This window comes from Arctopsyche grandis, chromosome 10 (assembly GCF_051622035.1).
Source record: "Arctopsyche grandis isolate Sample6627 chromosome 10, ASM5162203v2, whole genome shotgun sequence".
NCBI classification, from domain to species: Eukaryota; Metazoa; Arthropoda; class Insecta; order Trichoptera; family Hydropsychidae; genus Arctopsyche; species Arctopsyche grandis.
Window position 1 is genome coordinate 21,776,692 of NC_135364.1, and position 27,470 is coordinate 21,804,161.

At 40.6% G+C, this 27,470-nt stretch overlaps 4 protein-coding genes across 7 annotated transcripts; 2 read left to right on the forward strand and 2 right to left on the reverse strand.

Annotated features, from left to right (window-relative positions):
- The first annotated feature begins 283 nt into the window (after positions 1–283).
- Positions 284–1,798, forward strand: LOC143918428 (lysophospholipase-like protein 1). Of its 2 annotated transcripts, none has more exons than XM_077440354.1 (4): positions 284–651; positions 726–995; positions 1,064–1,204; positions 1,271–1,798. In XM_077440354.1, exons 1-4 carry the CDS (start codon positions 570–572, stop codon positions 1,465–1,467), a joined length of 690 nt encoding a protein of 229 aa, XP_077296480.1. In that variant the 5' UTR covers positions 284–569; the 3' UTR covers positions 1,468–1,798. The 2 variants fall into 2 exon arrangements, with proteins under 2 accessions (XP_077296480.1, XP_077296481.1); XM_077440355.1 differs by having other exon boundaries at positions 463–651; positions 1,277–1,786.
- On the reverse strand, positions 1,531–5,901 carry LOC143918427 (tetratricopeptide repeat protein 37-like). Its single transcript, XM_077440352.1, has 2 exons — positions 5,765–5,901; positions 1,531–5,609 (listed from the first exon to the last, which is right to left on the reverse strand). Exon 2 carries the CDS (start codon positions 5,600–5,602, stop codon positions 1,775–1,777), a length of 3,828 nt encoding a protein of 1,275 aa, XP_077296478.1. The 5' UTR covers positions 5,603–5,609; positions 5,765–5,901; the 3' UTR covers positions 1,531–1,774.
- Positions 5,902–13,820: 7,919 nt separating this feature from the next.
- Maf1 (repressor of RNA polymerase III transcription Maf1) lies at positions 13,821–20,776 on the forward strand. Of its 3 annotated transcripts, none has more exons than XM_077440347.1 (4): positions 13,821–14,587; positions 18,083–18,203; positions 18,284–18,561; positions 18,646–20,776. In XM_077440347.1, exons 1-4 carry the CDS (start codon positions 14,334–14,336, stop codon positions 18,707–18,709), a joined length of 717 nt encoding a protein of 238 aa, XP_077296473.1. In that variant the 5' UTR covers positions 13,821–14,333; the 3' UTR covers positions 18,710–20,776. The 3 variants fall into 3 exon arrangements, with proteins under 3 accessions (XP_077296473.1, XP_077296474.1, XP_077296475.1); XM_077440348.1 differs by having other exon boundaries at positions 14,269–14,533; positions 18,077–18,203; XM_077440349.1 differs by having other exon boundaries at positions 14,269–14,524; positions 18,071–18,203.
- Positions 18,719–25,447, reverse strand: Pcif1 (Phosphorylated CTD-interacting factor 1). The gene is made up of 5 exons (XM_077440346.1): positions 24,283–25,447; positions 23,534–23,851; positions 23,179–23,456; positions 22,301–22,570; positions 18,719–22,215 (listed from the first exon to the last, which is right to left on the reverse strand). The coding sequence occupies exons 1-5, from the start codon at positions 25,384–25,386 to the stop codon at positions 21,972–21,974; spliced, it is 2,214 nt and encodes a 737-aa protein (XP_077296472.1). The 5' UTR covers positions 25,387–25,447; the 3' UTR covers positions 18,719–21,971.
- Positions 25,448–27,470: the final 2,023 nt, after the last annotated feature.

The window sequence follows — 27,470 nt, forward strand, 5'->3', positions numbered from 1 at the left end:
CCCGCGTCTCCTCGACAAGATCGGTTATCACGCTACATCCCTATGCATACCGTATACTCCTGGTATTCTAAAATTTGTTTTTTTGAAATCTCCATACTTTTCCACGCATCCGCCACATATATCGCGTCCGTTATTCTATATATTATTATATTTTATAGTTTTTTATCCAATTTGATGCCTTCGTATATATAGAATTAATAATATAGAATAACTACCATAGAAGTAGAATGCATAGAATCGCTCTCAGCCTCCAAAAATGTTGATAACAAAAACTCTGCGCGGCAGAGTTTGTCAGCTGTTTGCTCAGTTGTTTCTCTCTTCCCATCTCTCTCAGTTATTTCGCCGTTTCTCTCTTCGATGGCTCGCTTTTAGACGATACTTTTGTTAGCAATGACCATTCTATGCATTCTACTTCTATGATAACTACAAAACGTTTTGGAAGACATTTTTTAGAAAAACGTCACGGAAATTGGATGACACCGTTGAGTATAGTCGCATACTCGCATGTCAATGTCAATTTGGTATAACATAACCAAGATAAACATTTGAATATGTGACGTGGAGTCAACATGTCTCGCCTATCAGCTCTGGTTAATGGACCTACAGTACTTCGAAAACATACCGGAACGGTGCTCTTTTTTCACGGCTCTGGTATTCATACACATATTACTACTCTACTTAGTGATACGAAAACCTACAAGCTGTACCTACTCTGGTGTTTACAGGTTCCACAGCTGAAGATATAAAAGAAGGATCTGCCTTTCTTATGAGGAAAAATTTTTCATTTCCCCACCTAAAAGTCGTGTTTCCAAATGCTCCGCTACAACCATACACTCCACTAGATGGAGAATTGAGCACAGTTTGGTTCGACCGTATAGCGATCGAATCATCCGTACCTGAGAAATTAGAATCTATAAATAAGATCGGCGAAGAAGTATTAAAGTTGATCAAGGATGAAAACGATCAAGGAATCCCGGACAATAGAATCATCGTTGGTATGGATTTTGATACATATTGACATGTATTCTCAAATTTATGTCCTGAAATTTGATTGTAATTTTAGGTGGGCTATCTATGGGTGGTGCTTTGGCATTGCACGCCGGTTTGAGACTGAAGACCTCATTAGCTGGAATTTTTGCCATTTCGTCATTCTTAAATGATGGTTCTGCTGTATATTCGCATTTGAAAGATCTGAATCAACCCGGTAATTTATAAAATGGGAATATCGTGATTTTATCTTAATACAGGTTATTTTCAATGAGTTGTTCAGTTCCAGAATTGATGCAGTTACACGGTGCTCAAGACGATTTGGTGCCCGTAGAGTCGGCAAAGAGCACGTTCGATAAATTGACCACATTAGGAGTCACTGGAAAGTTTTTCATAGATGAATACGCTGAGCATATGCCCAATGGAGACCAGTTGTTGGCAGCGCACAATTGGATTCAAGAAAAGTTACCAAACCGCTAACATCGGATTAATTCTGTACATTAATATTAAGAAATTGAACTCTTATTTTTATTTTATTTTTTTATCATGAAGTCTTGTTTATGAGAAAATCCAACCAAAAGTTTTGACTGTGAAACTGATCACATTTTAATGGTTTCTAGCTTTATATTGGAGAGGCGCTAGTTTTAATTTAATAAAATTAATATGGATTTTGGAAATATTGAAAAATGATTGATTTTTATAGGCTTTTTATTAGCTTTATTGTTTACATTTAATGGATCACAAAATTATATATGTATACCTTATTTAAAAATACAACAATAAATTTTTAATGATTTTCAAGTTGCATGTTTAATATGTTAGTTAACCATGCTGCTAACTGTTGATCTACTTTAAAATTTTCCAGAACATATTTGAGTAAGCTTTTCAAACTGTCCTCGTTAAAGGGAGCTTCACTTGATTCGGATGTATTCGGCAATGATGATGCTAAAAGTAAAGCCCAATTGTCGGCATTATCAGGTCTCGATCGAATTGCTTTCTGAGCGTAAATTTTGCTCTTTTTATAATTGCCAGTGGATAATTCCGTAAGACATGCCAGCTTGAGATACTCCATGTTTTCTACGACATTGTTGAAACTCAAACACTTCCTAACACACATTTTGGACGTCAACACGTCTTTGGTTATACTATTCGCCGCAGTCTTCCACAAATTCTCTGCATTCGGATGGGTATGGATGTATTTGCATATAGATCGAACTGCAGCGAGGGGACCTTCACGTAACAATACACAATATGATTTCAAAGTGATAAAGTAGGGAAGTCGTTGTGACACAGCACTCTCGTCCAATTTCATCACTTCGCGCAGGGCAACTTCTGCAGAATCCACATCAGAGCGCAGTAAATAGAAAGCACAAAGTGCTATAACGCCATCGAGATATAATTTGCCTTCTTCGAGAAAAATGCATTGCGATAATAATGTTTCAGCAGTTTCCATATCGTCGACTTTGAAAGCAATGTTCGCCATAGCAATCAAAATATCGCATTTCTCATGCTCATTATCAGTCAACTCCAGCATTTTATTGTAAGTTGAATAAGAGTTCTCATATTCTCCACATTCGGAGAAATAAAACGCCAATGGATATACGAACATGCTTTTGATATCCTCAGTCGATATGATAACATCAATCGCATTACGGTATTCTTTCAGATTAGCATAACCTCTCGCAAGGTTTAAAATGACAGTGTCTTTATTATCATTTTCTACATAATCTAGTGCATTTCTAAAAGCTTCAACCGAGTTGCGGAAGCATCCCATCTTTTCAAGCAGCAAACCATATATGTTCCAACTGCAAGGATTCTTCGTCTCGAACTGGTTATACCAAGCCATCAAATCACAAGCGGCCGGCAGAGCATGCATATTTTCAATCGAATATGTTAGACTCGATGAACTTTCATTTCTCAACTCAATCATACTGTTGGCTACCCAGCATGCATACCCCAGGCTGCTTTCTTTGTGAAAACCTAATTGAGAGGCGTGTCTGAATAGGTCCATGGCTTCGTGATGACCCACCGATTCGGCAATCAGAGCTTGTCCGATCCAACTTTGGATAAAGGTGGGATTAGCTTCTTGTGCTTTCATGAATACTTGATTTCCCAGCACATTGTTGCCGACTACAGTATAGAACACGCCCAAATTACTCCACAGCATAGCATTTATCGGATCCAATTCTAAAGCTTTAATGAAAGCGTGTTGCGCCAAACTGCGTTTGTTGACAGCTTTTGAGATGCATATTATTCCTAGGAGGTTCCAGTGCTGCCATCTTTCTTTTTGTGTTTCGAGGCATTGTATAATAGCCAAATAGGATTTTTTGGCATATTGAAATTCGTCAGTATGTTCATACAATGCTAAATAAATAGCAGCCAATTCGTGATATAAGTGAGCATTTGAACCAGCTATAAGATTTATCGTTTTTGAAACGCACAAAATAGCCAAATTCAAAATTTCTTTGCCTTCGTACCTAGACAATCCACTATCATTATTGAATAAGTAGTCACCCTCGAAGCAAAGCCAATTGTATTTGGGTGGTAATTTTGATATGATCATTATACTATCGGTTAATATTTTCCAGAGGCAACTCAACTTGTGTTGGGTTAAAACCGATGGCGAAATTAGATTGATAGCTTCCTGCGCTTGATCTCTGCACAGACCGTATAAATTTTGAGACAACAATTCATTCGCAATGCAGACTTTGACTTCGGCCAGACCTTTCACAGCAGGCAAGAAAGAATCATCGGTAATGGTTGCGTAAGTACTCAGAGCATCGCGGAAAAATCCCAAAAGACACTGAATGGTTCCAATTTGCACAATGCAATACTTCTTTTGTGGATCAATTTCTATGGCCTTCTTGTAGCACTTCATGGCAGAAGTGTACGAGCCGCGGTGATAATATGCATCTGCTAAAGTCTCCCATGCATCGACGTCAGACGAATTCAATCGTATATAAGTACGTAAATGAACAATGGCGGTGTCCCATTGCTCCAAGGCAATGTAATGTAGTCCGAGATGCAACCAAGGCCAATTCGATTGATTTTCACTGACTTGGATGACTGAATTTGTTAATGATAGCAAAAACGTAGCATTGGCATTCCATTCTTTCAGTTCTAGGTAAGTATTGCTTAAATTTTTACCAGCTTTGTAACACTCCGGATTCAATTCGAACGCTTTCAGATAGCATCTCTTTGCTTTTTCATGACTTTTCCCCGACAGAGTGTAGTAGTCGCCGAGATATAAGAAAATTTCGAAATTAAAAGGATAGTTTTTTGCCGATTCCAATAGATGCATAAAAGCACTTTTATATTCTTTGGTTTCCAAACAATACATTCCGAGCTGTGTTTTACAAAGAAGATTTCCTATATTTGTCGTTAAAACCTCAATAGCTTCATCAGTTTTACCAGTCTTTTTGAGTAATTTGGCATAATACACTGGCGAATCTGTCAAATTCTTGAGACAACTTTCAGCTTTTTCAAACAATTCCAACTGGATATACGCATTGAAAAGTCCGACCCGTTCCATTTCTTCCATATAAATTGGGTTTAAATTTTCGGCAATTTTAATTCCTTCTAGACACTTTTCAGATGCCTTTTGAGATGATTTTGCAATTAGTAAAATTCTTTTAGACCGAATAGCTACATCGTTATCAGCGTCTTCAGCCAATGCTCCAGCAATACTTTCAGCTTCAATATATCTACTTAAGTCAATACAACAAATTGCCTGCAGTATACAAACAAGCTTATTCTTGCAATTTGTTTTTAGAATGTCACATACATCGATATAAGCATTGAATTTATCATTATTTATCAACTTCAGTACGGTTGCAGCAATCTTTCCATATTCAGAATTTGGCATCTCTTTAATTACACCGGAAACCAAAGATTTAGTTTTGTTATAATCAAAATCAACATACAATTTTAGCACAAACGCTCTCGCGAAAATTTCACAAATCCATTCCCTTAATATCAAAATCTCCCATGGAACTTCCCAAAATTTTTGAAACATAAAATTATAACCCTCGACCTCAAGAAGACATTTAAAATACTTCAAAAAGAACACATCATCAAGTTTTTCATCAGATAAATTTAAAACCTTTTGGTACAATGATAATGTATCCTTATCCATCGTACCATTGGTATAAGTCAGGATTTTACTGAGCAAAATTATCAACTGATTCTGCCTCTCGCCATCGGACTCTTTAGATAGAAAATCGTTTATTATATTTCCGCATTCATTGTAATCATCAATCCTCAAAGCAACATTATTTATACTTTCGTAAATTTCCACTTCCTTTACACCGGAAAGTGTGATCATACGGTAATAGAGTTTTATCAGTGATTTTAAATACTCTTTGGTGCCTTTGTTGTCATAAAATTTAGCTAAGCCTTGATATGCTAATACGTTATTATCATTTAAGGCGATAGCCTTTTTGAAGGCGTCTTCGGCTTTTTCATCATCACGGAGAGCAACTCCAAGAAAAATTAATGCCATATAATTTTTTCCATCTGTTTTCAATACTGCTTTACATTTTTCAACAGCCGTTTCAAATTCGCCAGAATCGATAGCTTTCCTAGCTTCCTTCAAAAGAATCTTCGGTTCACCCATTTCCAGTCTAAAACAACACGTTTGAGAATAATTATAAGTATAAAATTAAAGTTACATCTTATGTTTGGGCGTATGTGTCAAATTACACATAACCTGGAAACCGCTTTATTATTTAAAGCTCATAATTCAAATAATAAAAAAATTAGATTAAAAGATAAATACCATGAATATAATGTAAGCCGCTGGTATAAAATTGAATAAATTGAAGATATTGAAAAATTTGTGCAAAAACACAAGAAGCAAAAGTCAAACCAACTCGGAATCAGACTTGTTATCGCCCGACTGGCAGGTTCTAAATCGATGAATATCCACCATAGCCATTCATAAAAATATTTGATTGCGCAAATACATTTGTGCAATCAAATATTTTAATTCGAGTTTCTGTAACAATTAAATTGATTACAGAATCCAGTGATTAAAAGCTGAATTGAATGAATTGGTGATCAAATGTTGCTAATTAAATTACAATTTTTCTAATGATTTTCAACTGACTGGGATCAGAAACCTGAAAAAAAAGGAAGAGGCGGATTTTCGATGTTTAAATTCATCAGATCCAAATCCAGAAATTCATTTTAAATATAGTATGGGGGATGGACGAATGAGACGACTGGCATGTTGAATGCACGTGTTTTATTTATACACGATAATTTATAAACATTTAAGGGTTTTGATTCGAAATCATTGAAGATCCTTGTAAAAGTAATCTATGTAAAACTAACTGTAATAAAAATATTTCATTTTTAAATGCTGTATTTTATTATAACATTTAAAAACTAATATTCAAAAATTACTTATGTATTATGAATTTGAATATTAAATTGTATTATTTGAATATTAAATTGTATAGAGAACTGGCCAAATTTTGTTCAAAGCTGCCCAAATCTCTGTACAGACTCCAGGGATGTTCAACTCGAGAGCACCCCCGAAGTCGGTTTTCTGAGATAGCTAGTGGTAAGCGTGGGCGGGGCTGGTTTCCTCAAGGTGCCTTCCTTCGTCGTCGGTGGTCTGGTCTCTGCTGATGTCGGCTGCTCTGCTATGTCCCTTTCTCCTTCGTAATGTGCGTGGGATGCGTGATGTGGAAAAAGGGAGGAAATTGTATAATAATAAAAACAGGTTGTAATTCTGTTTGTATGGTGACTGTATTTTATATATGTATAAATACAGAGAATAAGCAGGGGGGGGGGGAGTCCGTCGTGAAATTAGCGCGCACGTGTTCGAGAGGTTATGATAACCTCACTCCTCACGTGACTACGTGATCTGACTTCGACGAAGAAAGACCAGGATTTCCTCACTTCTCACCGGACGTATACTGAAGCTGTACTTCCAGTATCGTCTGCCGATCCAGGCTGAGCTGATCGGGACTCGGTGGTGGGAACAAACTCGGTAGCGAACAGAGATGTTCACTCGACCGAAGCGGAAAACGAATAGGAGGCGGGGACGCGCGCTCGGCGCCGATCTCCCTCCAAAAAGGCTCCTTTGGTCGTAACGCCACGAAAGCTGACCATGAAGACTTGGTCGGAACATACTCCCCCCGTTGGAAGTCAGAGGATCGAATTCCAAAACAAACAAGAATTAATGGTGCACAAGCGACTAATGAAATACACAAAAACCAAGCAAATAAGCAAAAAAATAACAACAAAATAAAAAACAACACAACAAAATAACCCAGTCAGCAAACAAAATAACATTAGTCCACCGTCAGTTTCCCATCCTAACATAAGCAGCTGACTAAGCCGGCAAGAAACAAACAAAAAATAGACAAACAAACAACCAAAACACCAACAAATAACCAACACCAATGCTAGGTAACAATATTGTTCAACCGTTATATGTCCCAATCTATCCTGATAGCTCCATTACAAAGCACCAATCAAACCAACAAGAGAAGCATAAAAGAAAAGCAACTCAAAAACTTAAGTTAAAACACATAAACTGAATCCACAACACAGATACAAACAACGCGCCAACTTTAATGTGGGACGTTATGAACGTTCGCCACACCGTTGCACAAATTCACTGAGTGCTGCTCGACTGGCAGTCGAGCTACTCGCCGGACTGCTCGCTTGGTGTTGCTGATGGAGGAGTAGTAGGACCTACTCCTGTGCCCCTGTCTGCCAGGGGCCGCTGCTGCATGTGCTGGTGTGGTAGCACCCTCGCTCCGGGTTGATCGACCAGATCCTCCTGCTGTTGCGCAACTAGTGGTGCGCCAACTAGGAACTGGCCAGGAGTTATGGGAGCTGGGTTGGGAAGGTCGAAAGATGTGAGGGTTAAAGGGCGCGGGTACATTGCGCTTCGGCAAGCGGAATCTTCGTTCCGCGTAAATACGCGATTCGTCCAGGGGACGCGTAACTGTCTTGACTGGACGTCTCGCGCCAAAACAAGATAACGGATCACGACCCGTTGTGTGATGGCAATTCCGAGAATCGCTTGAAACTGTGGGCGCTTCTAGAGAGCCGCCCAATATCCAGCCGAAAGCTGTATTCATCATCGCGATGCGTCCTCCTCTGTCACCGCGTGACTTGGAGGGAACTAAAATGGTACGTTTGCCATTGCGTAACATCGCATGATAGGCGTCGCTGCCTATCACCATATCCACTGTACCGGGAATATCGAATGACGGATCGGCAAGGGGGAGATGAAGCGGCAAATGGCTCCGAATCTCGGACACGTTGCGCGATGGAAGTTGATTCGCGATCTCGGGCATGATTGCGCAATCGAGATCAACACTGGAGCCCTGATTGGGGATGCGCGGTAGAATTCGAATTACCGCGCCACTAGTAATGGACGTCCTATTTGAACCTATTCCTACCAGGTTGACGTCCATCCTTTTCGACTTTAAGGCGAGTCGCCTTCTTAAGTCTTCAGAGATGAGGTTGAGTTCGGAGCCGTTATCTAACAATGCTCGAACCTTGTGCGAACGCCCATCTCCGCCGCGAACTTGTACTTCCACGGTGGATAACAGGACAGTTCGGGCGTGAGAAGGCGATACGCGTCTCACCGAGTGTAAAACCAACGATGATTTTACGGGTTTGGCGTTCTCTGATTTCTTGGGGCTCCGATAATGTTTGGCCTTATTTGAAGGCGAAGTTTGGTATGGAGTTGAGTCATGTAACATGGTGTGATGGGCATGACCGCATTTGAAGCATCTCTGCTTTGTTTGGCACGCGTGAACTATGTGCCCTGGCCTCAAGCAGTTGAGACATAGTCGACGTTTTATGGCGTTCGACCTACGCTCATCACCGCTCATTTGGCGGAATGATGGACACGCTAGCAGAGAATGACTTCCGCTGCAACTGATGCAGGAGGGGCGTTCCCTCCTCACATGCAGAACTGCTGCCTTCGGATTCGTAATGGTTCTTGGTCGAGGATTCGACTCGCCTTTTAAGACGAAGTCGGCATTTGCCATCGATTGGCACTGGCACGTTAGAAAATGCATTATTTTGCTAAACGTGCAGTCTTCATACTTGGGAGTCTGAAGCTCCCATTGCAGAAGTGTACTCCGGTCGAGTTTTCTGGTGATAAACATCACCAGAATCTCGTTCCAGGTCTCGACCCGGACGCCCAAGTTAACGAGCGCACGTACATGCATGTTGGCATCATCTATGAGACGACGCAGACTGACGTGATTGTTGCTCACGACTGGCTCGGCTTCAAGCAATGCCTGAAGGTGATACTGAACAACAATTTTTTTGTTGTTATAGCGTTGATCCAAAATGGACCACGCGCTCGTAAATGAATCTGAAGCTAATTCCAAGCCGTCAACTAAACGTTGGGGCTCTCCTTTTAGGCTTCCTAGTAAGTATTGGAACCGGGCGATTTGCGAACTCTCGCCGGCCATAGCGGCCAAGAAGCGTTGTGAAAAAAGCGGCCAATTTTGGACGTTGCCTTCGAAGGTGGGCAACTCCAAACGGGGCAATTTTATTGCCGAATTTGATTGCGGTACAGGTGACATTGTGAGGTTAGCGCCATCTAACGGTGAAGCGCTCAATTGCGGCTCACGCAAATTGATTGCTTCGGTGCATCGCACGAAGGCGGCCATATGCTCCCTATCAAATAGGTCCACGACGGATTCGGAGGCCTGCGCCTCTTCTTGGTCCAGCTCGTTTATCTGAGCTTGGATCGCTTCGAATTCAGACAGTAATGGTCTGATTGTTTCGAGCCTGATTCTGAGCTCGAAGATGCTCAGATCGTCCCCCAATTGATTCGCGTTTCTCGTTAACCGAGCGCGAATTCTTTTCCGCGTATTTTTAAGCGTACTCAAAGACGCCATTATTGAAATGCGACGAAATCAAACAAAGGAAAAAATGGACGCGGGAAAAAACAAAATGGACGTTGACGACCAAAAAAAATAGCAACAACAACAGAAAAATGCTAATTACGACCAACCTGGATTCGACGACGTTGGAAGACCAGCTCTGAAGACATCCGGCTCGAAGGACCAAATGTACAGACTCCAGGGATGTTCAACTCGAGAGCACCCCCGAAGTCGGTTTTCTGAGATAGCTAGTGGTAAGCGTGGGCGGGGCTGGTTTCCTCAAGGTGCCTTCCTTCGTCGTCGGTGGTCTGGTCTCTGCTGATGTCGGCTGCTCTGCTATGTCCCTTTCTCCTTCGTAATGTGCGTGGGATGCGTGATGTGGAAAAAGGGAGGAAATTGTATAATAATAAAAACAGGTTGTAATTCTGTTTGTATGGTGACTGTATTTTATATATGTATAAATACAGAGAATAAGCAGGGGGGGGGGGGAGTCCGTCGTGAAATTAGCGCGCACGTGTTCGAGAGGTTATGATAACCTCACTCCTCACGTGACTACGTGATCTGACTTCGACGAAGAAAGACCAGGATTTCCTCACTTCTCACCGGACGTATACTGAAGCTGTACTTCCAGTATCGTCTGCCGATCCAGGCTGAGCTGATCGGGACTCGGTGGTGGGAACAAACTCGGTAGCGAACAGAGATGTTCACTCGACCGAAGCGGAAAACGAATAGGAGGCGGGGACGCGCGCTCGGCGCCGATCTCCCTCCAAAAAGGCTCCTTTGGTCGTAACGCCACGAAAGCTGACCATGAAGACTTGGTCGGAACAATCTCATTTAAAAAAGCATTTGTTGAGCAATATTTAGGCATTTTTCTGTATAGCAATTTTCCCACGACAGGAGATCCATGCGAGCGATTTTCGTAGCGGCGGTTATCCTGGTAGCGATTCACATTTGGGATGTAACCCGTTTATTGACAAAAATAGACTAAAAAAAAAACCTTGGTTCGGTGATTATTCCGTAAAAAGTGATCTCGCGCACGTCACTTAAATTTCGATCACGGAACATCTGGCACCCAAAAACTCCATCAGTCACGCTAAAACCGTGCGTTTTAACGTAGCTATGGAGACGTACCGCGTAATATTGAAACAATTTATTTATTCGTAAAGGCGCTTCTATTATTATAACATTTCTCTGGCTATGACAGGTTGTATATGTATCTACGGTCATTAATTAGAGCATTATAGTTTAATCGATATAGGACAAGTTTCTTTTTTCTTTAGTGTAATTAATTTTCTTTAGTGTAATAGTGAACATTCAAAAGCCAGCGCCTTGTCCATACAAACGTATTACACTTCTCCCTTCCTCAATTATGGTACTAGAGAAATTATTTTTTAATATTCTATAGATATCTACCATTGGCATGTTATTTTTATAGGACCTAGGAGCCGCCAAACATCTATAAAATCGTATCTTTTTTACACCCACGAAAAGAGTCCAGCGTGCTAATTTAACTTTTGATTTTTAAAAACTACGACCACAAAAACATAGAAAATATCTTTCTCATACCGATGATGAAATTTTTTTTAAAATTGGTCCAGTTTCGGAGGAGAAAACTGGAGAATACGAAACCTCGATTTTGTCGATTTAAAATAGGTATTATCTTTTCGAGGCGCAACTGTCGCATTCACTCAATATATATCATCATCATCATTTACAGCCATTCGCCATCCACTGCTGGATGAAGGCCTCTCCAACACGCTTCCACTCGTCTCTTTTTTGCGCAACACTCATCCATCTCATTCCACACATTTTCCTAATTTCGTTCACCCATCTTCCTTGCGGTCTTCCTTTTACTCTTTTGCCTTCTCTCGGGTACCATTCAAGCACTTCTTTTGTCCACCTTTCGTCCATCCTCCTAGCTACGTGACCCGCCCATTGCCATTTTAATCTCTTCACTCTATCCACTATGTCCACTACCCTTGTCATACTTCTCACCCACGTGTTACGCTTTCTGTCTTTCCTCGTTATGCCAAGCATACAGCGTTCCATACTTCTTTGAGTGCATTGGATTTTATTTAGCATCTTGGCTTTCAGTGTCCAAGTTTCACATCCATACGTCATCACTGGCAAAACGCATTGATCAAAGATCTTTTTCTTCAGGCAGAGTGGCATTTTTGCATAAATATTCTGAATATTCTGCATTCGCAATTTTTTGGCAACGATTGTCGTGCGCACGATGGCAATTTGCGGAATAATCTATAGGGCGGTTTAAAGGTTTGGACCGTTTCCCGGCCTATGGAAATTCAGTTGTATTTTGAAGAGGATCTTTATTACTCGATTAATACAGGTGTATTTATATGTACAGCCAAGTAGGTAGGGGATTCGCTGGAACTAGCCAGGTCGAGTTCCTGAAGCTCACTGGCATCTGGGGACGATGCGCTGGTTTATAAAGGTGTTGCTTGAGCAATGTGTAGCTGGGCTGGTGAGATAACGTTCTGGAAGATTCCAATGGGGTCGAGGTTTTCTTTGTGTTCTATGTTTGATGCGTAGTTACGTAGCTACTTGGGATTTCTCGTGTACTCATGATTGCGTATCTATAGCGAGTCGAATCGCCTTTATGGGTAAGCTGGACGAAGTATTTCGGCCACGGCTGACTTTAGTGTACGAGAACAGGACGCGATGATGTCATTTGTACATATTGGCTACGTCCACACTACCGATATCTGCACCCGATATTTGTGAACCTATAAACAGTAAATATAATTATCACCGAGGGCACAAATGACACTAAGTTATTTTCAAGGTTCTAACAATTTATGCGCTTAAAATTTTTATTATTAATAATTTGAGATAAAGATAGAGCTACCAGGTGTTCTGGTATCCGGGTTTGTCCCGGTTTCAAGCCTCTCGACCCGACGTCCCGAAGGGAACTTTCAGGACAGCCAAATGTCTCAGTTTTCGATAGCTGCTTATTGGTTACGTCCACACTACCGACATTTACGAATTTTTCCATAACCAGTTCCTAAATAGCAACCACAGTTTGCAATATGGGAACTGGATATGGAAAATTCGAGAATATCGGGGGTAGATATCGAGAATAGTGTGGACGTAGCCATTAAGTTCGATGAGGGAAATAGGTGATATCATCGACCTAGTTTCGTATGGTACAAGTCGTGCTATATCCCTACAAATCCGTTTATCAAAACACTTCCAGTAAAATACAAGCCTGTAACGAACGGTTTTACGCGCGTTATCTGATCTCGCGGTGGGAGATGCAGAGGGCGGATACGTCGTTCTTCTTCCTAGGGTCGGGTTATAGGGAAACGTGAACTAACCTTGGGATTATGGGGGATGAACGAATGAGACGACTGGCATGTTAATGCACGTGTTTATTATATGACAGCTGAAGACAGAGTGAGTAGTGGCTCTCCGAACCCAGCCGGGTTGGTCCCCACTCGCAGGAAGGCAACCAAACTCGACCATGTCGTATAAGCGAGCCGCCACAGGATACAGTTTATATATAGTCGGGGAGGTTCCTGACTGCAAATCGTCTCGTTGATAACAGCTTCTTTGTGGTCGGGAGCTGGCTCTGCGCTTCGAACCGGTCCACTCGCATCTTACGTTGGCTGGAACTCTTGGGAGGGAGTGATGCTGCACTCGACCTCACAGCGGTTCTTCAGCAAGATGGCGGATCTCTGAGCCCCGTCTCCCCGTGGAGACGTGCACAGGAGAGGTCCTTCTTCGGCGGGGGATGGCGGTAGAGAGATTCGCTCTCGATGCGCGCGCGCCTAGATCGCGCGGTTTTCTGTGTGGCCACTCGAAATAAAGGGCGAGTGCTGCCCTATGGGACGATGGGGAGAACGTCGCGTTACAAGCCGAAATAAATTGACAGTCGTGGAGCAAAGTGTCATCGCATTTGCGCAATACATAGTTATGGTCGTGGCGACGATTGGTAGCAGTGTCGTACGTAGTCAGTCTCAATGTCGCCATAAGTGTGTGGGAGCTTGCGTGTGTGTGCGTATGTGTATATGTGTTTTACATAAAACAAAGCGATCTTGTGTGTTGACATTTAACGCGGCCATCGTTCTGGCGTTCGATCGGGAAGCGCCCTGGAGCTGACCAGCTCTTCCCAGCCGCGTCTGTCGGCCGCCTTCCCTCGCCCGGAGGATCGAAAGTCAGCCGCCAGCCGAGTCCCGAGTGACAGTTGCTAGGAGTTGTGTCGGAGTTCGGTGTGTCGAGTGTCGAGTGTCGAGTGTCGAGTGTCGAGTTTCGAGTGTCAGGTGTCGAAGGGTTCAGGTGAAGGGTGATGCGGCGCGCGTGTGGAGCGGTGCTACTGCACCGGTGCGCCGTCTTCAGGAACTGTCTGCCTCCGAGGCAACCCCCGAGATTCCCGCACCCCTACCAGAGACTAGTGATAGTTAGCAGTAATAGTGACAGTGAAGAAGGGCGGCTGCCCGGACCCGCCGAACACACGATATGAAGCTGCTGGAAAGTTCCAGGTTCGAAGCGCTGAGCAGTGCGCTGAGCGCCGGCACGGGCGACTGCGCCATCTCGGGTCGCATCGAGAGCTACAGTTGCAAGCTGGCCGGAGCCGACAAGGCGCAGTACAAACGTCTGGCCACTCGCGGAAGTCCTCACGACCTGCAGGCCCTCTCGCCCTCGCCCGCCACTGCCACCTCCTCCTCGGCGCCCACCTACACTTACTCCGCTGCTCATGCCTCCCTATACAGGTCTACATTTACTTCACACTACTCTCCAACAACTAACCCTTTCAGTGCTGACGTCCTTTCTGTTGAAAGCCCACCACGCTGTAAATTTCGCCACATTTCCAACTACAATTATTTAGAAATCCAATAGAAAGCAGGTATAAAATTGTAGCTAAATCAAACAAAACCTAGATAACTACCGCCGAGGATTTCGAGCTTTGTAAAGGTGTGTTTAGACCAGAGAAATGTAATATTAATATAAGTGGCTTTAGGTGTTCTTTTGTTGTCAAGTGACATTCTGTCCACGGACAGATCTAAATATTTTTAGCATCAGTCGTATTTGACGCTTGGTGCTCGACGTATGTCCGATAAAAACTTCTCTGTTTGTGTTTATATTACTTGCAAGATGGGCAAGCATTGGTAAAAATTGCACAATACATTAAAAAAACACAATAAACAACATGGGATACATTTTTATAAGTAAATTGATCCGATTGTATTCCGTGCAATGTAGCATATTTAAAGAGACGTACCGCGTAATTCTTTTCTTATTACATCTCTCTGGTTTAGACTCTCTAATATATCTTGCAACAATATAAAATAAACAGAAGAAGTCTATTAATGAATGTATTTTTCCAAAACTAGTTCCATCTTCTTCATTGTTGTTAAAATGTAATGCTCACAATCTAAATGCCAAGCTGCAATCTAAAATACTCGGCAGTTAGAGATTTCCATCGGGAAATTATGCTATGGTTATAAATTCGGAAATTCCGGTGTAAACCAGTCTTTATAAACATTGGCACGGATTACACGACCCATGTTCAATGCTACCTGGAAAGGCCTTTTGGCTAGTATTCTTGTTTACTTTGTAGATGCTCAAAACACAACGCCTATCGGCAAAACGCCAATCGACGTTGTTTGATTCAAAAGGTTAACCATTCAACTGAATTCGTTTGAGAGTTTCAATGATTTGGAAATCTTATTTTGCGCAACTTTTATTTGATTAAGAGCTACTGAAATGTTGGCTTTAATACTGTGTGCTAGATAACGTTTCCAGAGTGCTTCAATGCTTCGAATCCTATATGATTCGCTAATACGAAGCATTCTTGAATATTCTTCTAAAATATTTATCTGGTAACCTGCGCTCATCATTACTTTCTTAATTTGAATGTGATGAATGAGTGGAATCTTAATCTACTCTCTTCCATTTGGGCCTCGCTGTGATTTTATTTTTTATTCATATTTTGTTTTATTTTATTTTACTTTTTCTTTCTCCTTTGTACATTTTTATATACTATTTTAATTTTGTTCAATGTAAACAAAGAATGGGATTTATGGATTTTATTTTTAATTTTTACACTTTTGTTATTTTTTTTTCTCTCTGAATGATGTATTATTTTCCTTTTGTTACTTTTTTTATTATTTTATTTTACCATGCTTTCTGCTTTTGCTTTTTTCCTTTATTTACAGTTTACTTGTTTTTATATATTTTTCAAATGTAGGCCATTGTGGCGCATTAGGTTCTTCCTGTAATGCCACAATGGTCCAAAACTATTAAATAAAAAAATATGGAGCCTTAGTGATAGAGTCCATTGCTTGAGAGTCGAAAGAGTGCAGATAATTTACGGTAGCTATCCTAGTGCCTATCTACTGGCAACATTGGGCTATAATTCCCATGAGCTACGTCACTATGGAAAAATTGTAATCAGAATAAAATACAAATTAGAATGAAAATGATCATAAATTAAAGCTCAACCTGCTTTCCAATCAATTAGTCACTGTTTTGTTAGTCAACTTGAAATCACATACAGAATGGGACGGAAGCAATTAGTATTAGTATTTATAAAATCGACACTAATTGACGGTTAAATATTTACCATGTAAATACAACTAAACTATATAGTATAGAATTGAGCCACAAAGTCACTTTTTGTCGAAGATTGTCCATCAATATATGTAGCACCGATGCTCAGTCTTCTAAATATTGTTTACCATTTTGTTGATATTGTTTTTTTTTTGGTACTTTTCCATTATCTGGAGGCATTTTTTGAAAAAAATATATATATGTAAATAGAACTCGTACGTTCTTCCCTCAACTGAAGAAGATGGCGTGACATTCTTACAAAAGAGAAGACTCTTAGCAGCCAAAATGCTGTGTGCAAGAAAACATGAAATGTAGCTCTGATTGTCTTGTCGAAAGAAAGGCAACATGCAATATGGAAATTGATTTGGCAACATTCGTCCACCATTTGTGATGGCCGTTCGTTTCTTATATTGTTGGGCCAGATAATTAAGGTTGATCAAATTGTACAAGGAGGAATTTGGCACAACCGTTGACTGGAACAACTACATGATTGAAATATGCGCTGAGGATCTTAACAAACATCCAAACAGAATATAGGAGGCAAAAGATCAATTATCAAAAGAGCACTTCTTCAACAGTGATTTTTGGAGAGCTGCGTCTGGAGATTCACGAATGCTATTGGTTGAAGTGGCTGATTAAAGTTAAAGAATTGAAAAAAACTAAATACGGTGGTGTAATATACGACACCGAGGAACAATCCATCATCACTGAAACAGCTAGTCAGAAACGGCAATGTATTTGAGTCACTTTTCGATACAAACAGAAATTTTTGACCTGTGTAATCTGCATTATAATTTAATTTAAAATTACTCACATAAGTTTATTTGATTATTGAAACAACAGGTTGGGTTTTGTTTTCAATAAAAAATATATATTGTTGCGTAGGGGTGGGTTCAGGTTCTAGAAAGGCCAAAGTCGCTTCCAGCATTTATTCAACGATTAAGGAGGTCCACACGTAACCACCACTCACTCCAGAATACTTGATCTACCGTGTGTACCCCCTCATAAAGGACAAGTTGCCCAGCATAGCATAGATGCGCCGATCCGTTGGCGTATCTATTATGTAGGCATGTGGGTCTACCATTGATGTACAATACACATAGATGGCCCTGACGTGTGATTTTGGTCGGAGATCTTGTCTTCACTAACTGAGGGGTGCGGGGAAGTTGGGAAAAAAATGGTTTTTTTCCCTACGACGCAGCGGTACCTACCTACCTACTAAGAGAAACTGTGCATGCGCCATGTATTTTGCATGCGCCAAAAGGGAGACCAGTATAAGACGTGAAGGCGGATCTAGTGTATTATACATCAATGGGGTCTACCCATACTCGCCCCATTTTGTGAGAACCCCAGCGTATCCTTTGTTCGGGCACTTACTGAGTCCCGTTAGTTTAATCCGGAGTTTCTATTGTTCACCCACTAATGCACTTAGACAGTGGATACTCTCTCGCATGTTCCCACGTTACAATATTATGTTTAAAAGAATTACCTCTGGACAATGGGAAAGTTTACCCTTTTTTTACATACCTCCTTTACGTTTCACTTACGATTACAATTCAGGAAAAAGTTTGCCTCTTATCCAATCGTTTCCATACTTTGCCATATTGCTCATTTTTATGGATAGAATTCATTCATTGTGCAATTATTTGTTTCAGTCGGAGCTTGTCTGGCGATGAAGAAGGTATGTTATGTGATACAATTTCAAGAAAGACGTTGTTTTATCTGAAGGCGACATTGAATTCAGCATTTCATGATTATGATTTTTCGAACGCAAAGGTAAATCACGTTAGTTTCAAATCATATATCGTGTCAAATTTATTATCCATCTTCAATATGCTCGTGTTTCCGTTGAACAGAGTCACGAATTCAGCAAGGAGCCGTCACTGCAATGGGTGATGCAGCAAGTGGACGCTAATCTCAGCGCAGTCGCCGGAGATCAGTACAGAAGCCTAAGAGGTCCGGTTTGGGCCGCCATCGACGACGAGATAGGCATGGCCGATTGTGATATATATAGTTACAATCCGGACTTGGCGTCCGATCCCTTCGGCGAGCCGGGATGTCTGTGGTCTTTCAACTATTTTCTGTACAACAGAAAACTCAAAAGGATCGTTTTCTTCACTTGCAGAGCGATTAAGTAAACGTCGTTGTATACATCATATGGTATATATATGTACGTCTCGTTATTGTGATGTGTGACGGTAAATTTTGTCTGTTTTAGCCCGATATATGCCGCCGATTCAGGTGTAGACTTTGCAATGGACGAAGACGAAGACATCTACTAAGCTGATTGTTTGCGATTTGGATTACATTGCGATGCATCTTTGGACGACATCGCTAGTGAATATAAGATTTTTACTGGTCGTTTTATTATTTGTGGAAATTAGATGTTAATATCAATTCGATTATTATATGAATGATGATCTGTGTTTGTCAGGTTGCTTTAAAATGATTGAATTGAATTGTGTCTCCGTTTTGTATGTCGGCTCGTATGCGTCATAAGTTGAATTACGTATTGCATTATATGAATTTTGATATTATATTAAAAAAATATATACATAGGAAGTAGAATGTAGTGGCAAATGGAAAGAAATTTTATTTTTATTTTAAGTAACTATGTATGTAATATTGTTATGTATTTAGTTTTATAGTATTTCTGCATATATCAATACGGAAATACTGGATAAATTTGTGGTATGTTTCACATATCAATATTCTTTTGAACTGAGAATATGTTTATTTACTAATGTGTATTTATCTTTTGCGGCACATAGTCATTGGATAAATAATCAGCAAATAGTATGTAAACGTTGCTGATTGTACGCTGTTATGATCGAATGAAATTTAAGTGATTATTTAAGTGAAAATCGTTATGATCTCTCTGCGAACAATTTAAAATTAACAAATATTTGCATGGAACGTGTCAATTACTCGTTTTTTTTTTTTTTTTGCTCTTACATACTTACAAATGCAGTTAGTGAATTTATGCTTTAAAGAATGTGGTTTATAAACTACACACACATGCATATTGTATTTTTTTTTCGTATAGATATATATTTAGTTTTTTTTTTTGTGTTTTTTAATTTAGCAATTCGAGAAATTGAGTTTGAAATTAGCCTAGAATACATGTATAGTAATTAAATTACATCACTATGATTGTGTTAAAATTTTAAATAAAAATATTTATTATAAGACAATAAGAATGATTTCCTCACAAGATTATGGATATATATGATTATTATATTATATTGTAGAATCTCAGTTGTTTTTAAGTATGAATACGAGCGAACAGTATCACGGTACTCTCATCGGCCAGTGTTATTCTACCGTGGACGTAGTCACTTACCGGATACATACAACTTATTCATTTATATAATCAACTTTGTTTAATAACTTATAATACATTTATTCACAATGTTGTAAAATATCTCCGAATTGAGCGTTGTATGTAATGTAATAAAAAAAAAGTCGAATGGTTTTGGTTTTATCAACATGTGTAGCGAATGATAGAATGAATATTTGATGAAAGTAATACATGAAATGTTTTTCTCACTAGATAGTAAGTAATATTGTATTCGGTGTACATGTAAAATCTGTCCGTTGTAATTAAATTTCACAGAATAAGAAAATATAAACATTTATACGTCTATGTTTCTCAACACATGCAACTACTTTACTAAAGAATCAACTTTATATTGCACCATTGCTTTTTTCAACATTTAAATGTTAGTTTATAAATTAACAGTAGATCGTAAGCGCTGACTGTGTTTTCCACCGAGGAATGAGTCGTATCCACGCGACCGACGATTCTGATCTCACGCTCCCTGGAGTTTCGGGAGCTGAAAAGTGAATCGTATATAGTGTACAATGATTACTCGGGAACTTTGCAAAAATATCGTAGAATGTAAAGACTGGTCTCTGACGTCGTGAAGATCTAAAGTTTACGCCGTGTATTGAAATCGTTGGCGTTATTTATTAAGAATAACATGAATTTGCACATCATACGTCTAAGTTCAATTTTTAGTGAATTTATTAAGTACCTGATGTCTTAGTTTACCACGGTCGATTCTAAAGCTGTATTTTTGTTGTAGCTTTTAAAAAGTAGTGAAAAAGAAAGCACAAGTGGCGAGTGAATTTTTTCGGCCCGTCTCGTGGAATCATTTCGTGTTGCGGAAGAAAAGCATATATGAATGTAATCGATTAGTAAAATTTTCACTTTTTCTGCTTTTTTAGAGCTGAACGAAAACAAAAGTTGGTTTTTAAATTTATTCATTAATATTTGTTGTGTATTTTTAAGAATAACAATAATATTAACTGTATAAATGGTGTACTTAAATAGATTATAATTATTGAATAACAATGGTGTTTCATTTGCATTCTTCTTTAGTAGTCTTTCAGACCTCATTGCTAATAAAAACCTTCAAATTAACAATTTTTTACAATAGTTGGCTTCAATTTTGCATGATGAAGTTAACCCCCATCACCAGTAATTATTTTACATTCAGGCAGTTAATTGTTTGCATACAAAATAAAAAGTAAACTTGTACAATGAGTAATATTTCAACAATTTTGAGTTTGTATATTGCACAAAAAAGATCAACAAAGTTGATCATTGAAGGTGTTTTTTATTATTTACGTTCATTGCGTAAAATTGTCTTAATTATATACCAGATTTACTTCAACTTTGTTGTTCAACTAAAGATAAGGAGTGTATGGGTCGTAATATGAAGATAAATCATTTTCAAAAAATGTTTATAAGTTTTTTTTCACATAGAGACAATCATATATACACTTTTTTTTAGAATTATATACAGATAGAAATTTTTTATGTGAATAATCATTATATTTATTAAATAAAACTCATCTGGATAGAATAGAATTAAATCTCTATTTACAACATAAATTCTTTTTTTTTTTTTTTGCTAATTACACATTAAATGAGAGATGGCTAGCAATATTTTCAACCATGTTAGTGAAGTTTGCTCAAACTCGGAAAATCTTAAGATGAATAAATGAACTTTTAATAAAAATCTATAGCAGTTAACTGTAAGACTAGTTTCAGAGGATGCTTCAAATAGCTCGTTACGAATGCCTGTTCAGCCGGAATGGACGTGCCAACTGACCGCACCTAACACAGCCTCCTCTGATGATTGGATCAGACATCAATATTTACAAAGTTCTAGTTTTCCAAAATAATTCACACAAGATTATGAATATTATTAAATCCAATTATTCAAGAAGATATATGTATTTATGTCAATCGACATCGCACGATAGTTGCAACTTATATACGATAACATTTACGAATCCAATCATACACCCATCGAACAGTGTCACATTTGAGATATATTTTACACTATGGAATCTAAAAATTCATCAAAGCGACAATTTTTACACTACATTCATAATAGCATTCATTTCAATATGTTACAGCTGAGTATTTTTTTTTATAATTGCGAAAATTACGGTCAGTTAACACCACACACTTGTACACATTATGGCAAAATGTATGTATTACAAATGAGTTTCATCACAAATCAACGGAGATCACGTAATAGCAGACGGAGGCGCCGATGAATGAGGCGTGTGAGGATTGTGAATAGTTAACGGAGCTGGAGCCGGAGGTGGACTGAGCAATTCCCTCCTATCTCGTTCCCGCTCTTTTCCCGGCCTCCACGCCTCTAAAAGAGCTTCTACTCTATCGTCCGTAGGGCCCCATCTACTATAACCGGAAGCGTTTTGCAACCAAACGACTAAAGTTCCATGCGAAGATCTAAAATGCACGTCAGATCTGAAATAAAAATAAACAAAATTATAGATTCAATTCCATATTAATTTAATATATATTGAATTTAATAAATATTCCAGTTATATACTTTGTCATGATATGTTGATAACCATGACGATACTCATGTTCTAATGCTGGCACAACCACTTGTTTTCTTTTAAAATGAGATCCTTCAAGTTTCAACAACGCTTTCGGAGGTTGTTCCTTCCATTCCGGAAGAAATATAATAAAACTAAGAGGTTCAGCAGAATCTGCCAATAGTCGTTCGATGTGTCTAACCGTCGCCTCGAGAAGTTCCTCACAATATGGGGGATTAACTTCAAACGAACCGGATACTGGTTTGAATTCCAAAAATGGCCTGTAAAACAAAACGAATTTATATATAGTGACAATTCAATTGATAAAAGTTTAATTTAATAAAAGAATATAAAATAAGGGTGCGATTTAACCGTACATTGAGAAAAATACTTTTTTATCTTAAAAAAATGTTTGTGCATTAAATAATCGCGTATCGTGCATCGAATAAAATATTTTGGCATTACAAAGTAACCATTAAAAAATATGAAACGATCATCGATACAATAGATTTTAGCATTAGAATAGATACAACAAAAAGTGGCAACGTTGCAGTCTTCCGCTATTGAAAACTGTCAAGTGTTTACATATGAATATGAATGGATATGTCAGGTCGTAGAGTCAAAGTCAAGGTCGTAGGTGTCGAAGGTCTCAAGCCGGAGAGAAAAAAAGAAGGAATCCAGTAGAGAAGCATTGATCGTTATCGGTTCGTATTTTGGTATCCGCGACGTTGCCGATACAGTTCATTTGCCATCCGCATTTTAAGTAGCAAATATTTTTTTCAATGATCACAGCAAAGTTTCTAATGCAATTTGTATCCGTCAGAAATGCACAAAAATTTTTTTAAATTGCTTTTTAAACTTTAAACTTTTCCCATAAAATAATACCTACCCTCTTGAACCGAAATATGAATCGGTATCGGCGAAAGCCGAACAGTACTGTCGAAAATAACAATTTAAAGGTCCTCCGAAGCATTCAAAAGTGACACCAAACATCTTATTCAAACACTCGAACACTGTGACGGGCAACGACGACTGTGTCACGTGACTGTCGCATCCCGGAGAAGTCGCTCCGACGAAGGCGGTGTACCGTTTGATCATGCACCACACACGCGATAGGAATAATTCAAACTTTTTATCGTCGAAGCAACTGTGTCGATATAGATGCTCCTGAAATCACAACAGTCAAACATTTAAATACATGCATACAAACAATAAAGAATATAGACACACATCGACACACTCACTAATTTTTGTAGATATAGAGTGTTGATAACCAACGAGTCGTTTTGGTAACGCAACATCGCCTGGTCTCGATCGATGTAATGATCTATGAGGGGCGGACGGGGCGAAGGTATCGCAAACTGAACCGGATAGCACCACACTTTCCTGAACAACGTCTGCTGCAACGGTATGTGGACTTCGTTGATGCCTTGCTCTTTCAACAGAACGCTCTGTCGGTCTTTGATTTTTTTCGAATACTCTACAGATAAATGATATATTTTGAGGCAGATTCCCTCTACGGATTTTTTTACAGTCTCGGTTAAATGTGGTTGGCACTGACGCTGCAACAAAACCAACGCATGTTTTTATTCATCTGCTATATAGGAAAATTCAACTCCATTTAATACTCGACAATACTCTGCATTTAGTTTTTTTTTTTTTTTTATTATTATATTCAATTTGTACTACATATAAGGCAATGTCTCGAGGCAAAAAATACGTATGTCTATACGCAAATATTAAAAATAGTTTGTCAATTTTTAATATATATATGATAAAATTTTCACTGCAAGTGAAGAATTTCTTTGACGAGTCTTTAGACAATTTTGAACTCAAAATTTTTAAACATATTTTCATTTAAGTGTTTAGACGTGACAGATGATGATGCATATATAATTTTCCAATTTCACATGTATACAAAAATTGCACAATATATTTAAGCGTACATGAAAAATTCCAATATTTTCGAATCCAACTATCGAGGCGAGCATACCTTCAAGTGAGCTAGTCTATCTTGAAAGTCGTCGTAGGTGGCACCGACGGTTTTTCTCAACCATTGAAACGTGTCCTCGGCGTTCCACTTGACGATCTTCCGGCTCTCGGGGGACGCGTTTCGCGACTCCATCATCTTCTTGGCGGCCTCGGCGTACCTGGACAGCTGCTTGCGGGCGTCCACCGTGAACTTGGGCTGCGACAGCTTGATGGGGATGTCGTTCATGATCTCGTCGTACATGGAGCGCGAGATCTCCGGGTTGCAGTGGGTGGGGAGCAGCGGGTCGCAGCCGGGCCGGTCGTTGACCTTGCGCTCCATCAGCCAGCGGTTGAAGGAGTGTCGGGGCGCGTCGATGGCCTGCCTGGAGTGGCACAGCTCCTGGTAGCACTGGCGCAGTTTGGCCGCCAGCGCGCACCGGAACGCCTCCACGTCGGGGTGCGGGGGGCAGCAGGCGCAGGGCGTCCGCTCCAGCACCACGGAGTTGGTGGGCACCTCCAGGTCCCAGGGCCCCGCCACGCACACCGACAGCGCCAGCGGCACCGCCAGGGGCGCGCGCTTGGCCGCCGGCCCTCCCTCGTCCGAGGCTCGCCTCTTGGGGGGCGCTCCCGGGCCTCCTTGGCCTAGGGGCATCGGGTGCATCGGATGCATGGGGTGCATGGGGTGCATCGAGTGGATGGAGTGGATGGCGTGGATGCCGAGCGGATCCGTCAGCGGGTCGAAGTCCCTCTTGACCAGCGGCACCTCCCACAGCGACTCGCCCGACAGCTTGTTCCAGAAGTAGGGGCGGTTCTCGCGCTTCGACCACAGCTTGCGCCATCCCTGGACCGCCAGCTCCGGGTGGAGCTCGTCGGGGGCGGCGGCGGTGGAGGCGGCCGCGGGCAGGGGCGGAGCGCCCACCGGCGTCTGCGGCAGAGGCTGCGGGCCATCCAGAGAGGGCGGGTGCGGGGGTGCGGGCGCGGGTGCGAACGGGGGCGGCTCCGAGCCGTCCCACGAAGGGCCCGCGGGCGGGGGCAGTGACAGGGGCGCGGGGGGCGCGGGGGCGAGGGGCGTGGGCGCAGGGGCAGTCGCGGGGGCGGCGAGGGCGCGCGCCGCACACTCGCTCATTGCCGCGCGAGACACACACAGACGCGCGTCGCCATCGCACTCCAAGTCCTAGCACCACTCCACACGGCCAACACCTCTTCACTTCAATCTCACTTTTGATCGTTCGTCCTCGCTCGATTTATAATTATTTTATACTTTATTTTCAACTTAAAATAGTGAATCTTACGGTTTAATGAGGTATTGAAAAGATTTTCTCGTAATTGAATTATCGAACTGCGTGACAGTTCGAGCCAGAGAAATGTAATAATAATAGAAGGGCCCTTACGAATAAATATGTGGGAATCTCGTCACCATCAAGACATTTACTACGATGCAGAATACATTCCCAAAACCTTCTAGAAAGCTCCTCCCCTACCAGTCGAGCGGAAACAAATCGGTCGAAGCACACCTGCAGTCATTAAACTAAACTCAAGCGGAACGGTGCCGAAACCTTCTAGTAAGTTCTACCCCTACAAGTCGAGTGGAACAAAACTGGTCGAAGCACACCTGCAGCCATTAAACCAACATCGAGCGGAACACCCCTACCAGTCGAGTAGAACCAAACCGGTCGAAGCACACCGCAACCATTAAACTACATCGAGCGGAACGGTGCCAAACATTCCAGAAAATTCTACCCCATCGACAAAACCACATTCCTCGCTTACGCATCAACAACAGCCACCACGGGTCACGTGATACCCAGAAACACTATAAAAGGAGGTACAACCCAAACAACGCCAGTCGACCCACAGCAACAAGCGTCGACACACAGCACCAGACCAGTCGACCCACAACAGCAAGCGTCGACACACAGCAACAGACCAGTCGACACACAGCAGCAGACCAGAGACCTTCTGAACATAGCCGAACGCCGAGCCAGCAACACACTGCCGCAACCAGAAACCTTCTGAACATAGCCGAACGCCGAACCAGCAACACACTGCCGCATCCAGAGACCTTCTAAACATAGCCGAATGCCGAGCCAGCGACACTACCATATCCAGAGACCGCTGAATGACATACTTTTGCCCACATATTCTAATGCCTTTGTACAATATTTAGGCAAACAATAAAACTTTATTAAAACAAGCACAACAGTGTTTCGTTAAGCTGGGATACGGTCAACACAATCCTACCCCGCCTACAAATACATTTAGTCAACGTCTCCATAACTACGCTATAACGTACGGAATATAATCGAATTAATTTACTTTTCAAAATGTGTATCCCATGTTGTTTATTGTGTGTTTTTGAATGCATTGTGCAATTTTTAACGATGCTTGCCCGTCTTGCGGGTAATATAAACAAACAGAGAAGTTTTTATCAGACATACGTCGAGCACCAAGAATCAAATACGACTAATGCTAAAATTATTTAGGAATGTCTGTGGACAATCATCACTTGACAACAATAAACAAATAACGCGTAAAGCCTATTATTATAACATTCCTCTGGTTCGAGCACTTCGGTCAACTAAGAACATTTTTTTATATATTATGTTTTCTATAAATTACAATAAAACATAAATATAACGAAATAATTCGAGATTTTTTTTTTCTTCAATCATCATCATTTTGAACGGATTCGGTTCGCCCGAAAACGACCAAATGGAATGAGTATTCTCTGCAAAAAATATAAAACAAAGGACAATCCTTGTACGTGTCACGACAATCTTCATCCATCAGATATTTTACTCAGTCAGCAAAGTTCCTTTTCAACCACCGGTCGACACTGAGAACTCCAAGCAACTAGCTCGCACTACACTCCTTCGCTCGACATGAAATAGAGCTATCTTTCCGTGCTACATTCCCTCGTTCAACTTATATATGTATGTATATCGCACACCGGCTAAAGCAACGTCATTTCCAAAAAACACTGATTTCACAAAACAAGATGCAAGTTTATTTTCATTACACTACTGTAAAGTTAGAGTTTTTGAGTTGTGACAATATTCTCAACGGTGCGCGATATAATACGTGTACAATTAAATAAACAACTAACGTCAATATGACACTGTGTTTATCTTCCTCTCCAACACACATCTATACTTTCTCGATCTATAACTGACCACCAGTAGTTTCCACATAGATACACATAGCATAGAA

Bases quoted from the DNA above. Each gene is read 5' to 3' on its own strand.
- LOC143918428 (XM_077440354.1), top strand. From the start codon at position 570: ATGTCTCGCCTATCAGCTCTGGTTAATGGACCTACAGTACTTCGAAAA. The intron at 652-725 runs GTATTCATACAC...TGGTGTTTACAG, and splicing joins GCTCTTTTTTCACGGCTCTG to GTTCCACAGCTGAAGATATA. The intron at 1,205-1,270 runs GTAATTTATAAA...TGAGTTGTTCAG, and splicing joins GAAAGATCTGAATCAACCCG to TTCCAGAATTGATGCAGTTA.
- Pcif1 (XM_077440346.1), bottom strand. From the start codon at position 25,386: ATGAGCGAGTGTGCGGCGCGCGCCCTCGCCGCCCCCGCGACTGCCCCT. The intron at 23,852-24,282 runs GTATGCTCGCCT...GTTTTGTTGCAG, and splicing joins ATAGACTAGCTCACTTGAAG to CGTCAGTGCCAACCACATTT. The intron at 22,571-23,178 runs GTAGGTATTATT...TTTGTTTTACAG, and splicing joins TCATATTTCGGTTCAAGAGG to GCCATTTTTGGAATTCAAAC.
- Maf1 (XM_077440347.1), top strand. From the start codon at position 14,334: ATGAAGCTGCTGGAAAGTTCCAGGTTCGAAGCGCTGAGCAGTGCGCTG. The intron at 14,588-18,082 runs GTCTACATTTAC...TATTTGTTTCAG, and splicing joins GCTCATGCCTCCCTATACAG to TCGGAGCTTGTCTGGCGATG. The intron at 18,562-18,645 runs GTAAACGTCGTT...TGTCTGTTTTAG, and splicing joins TTCACTTGCAGAGCGATTAA to CCCGATATATGCCGCCGATT.
- LOC143918427 (XM_077440352.1), bottom strand. From the start codon at position 5,602: ATGGGTGAACCGAAGATTCTTTTGAAGGAAGCTAGGAAAGCTATCGAT.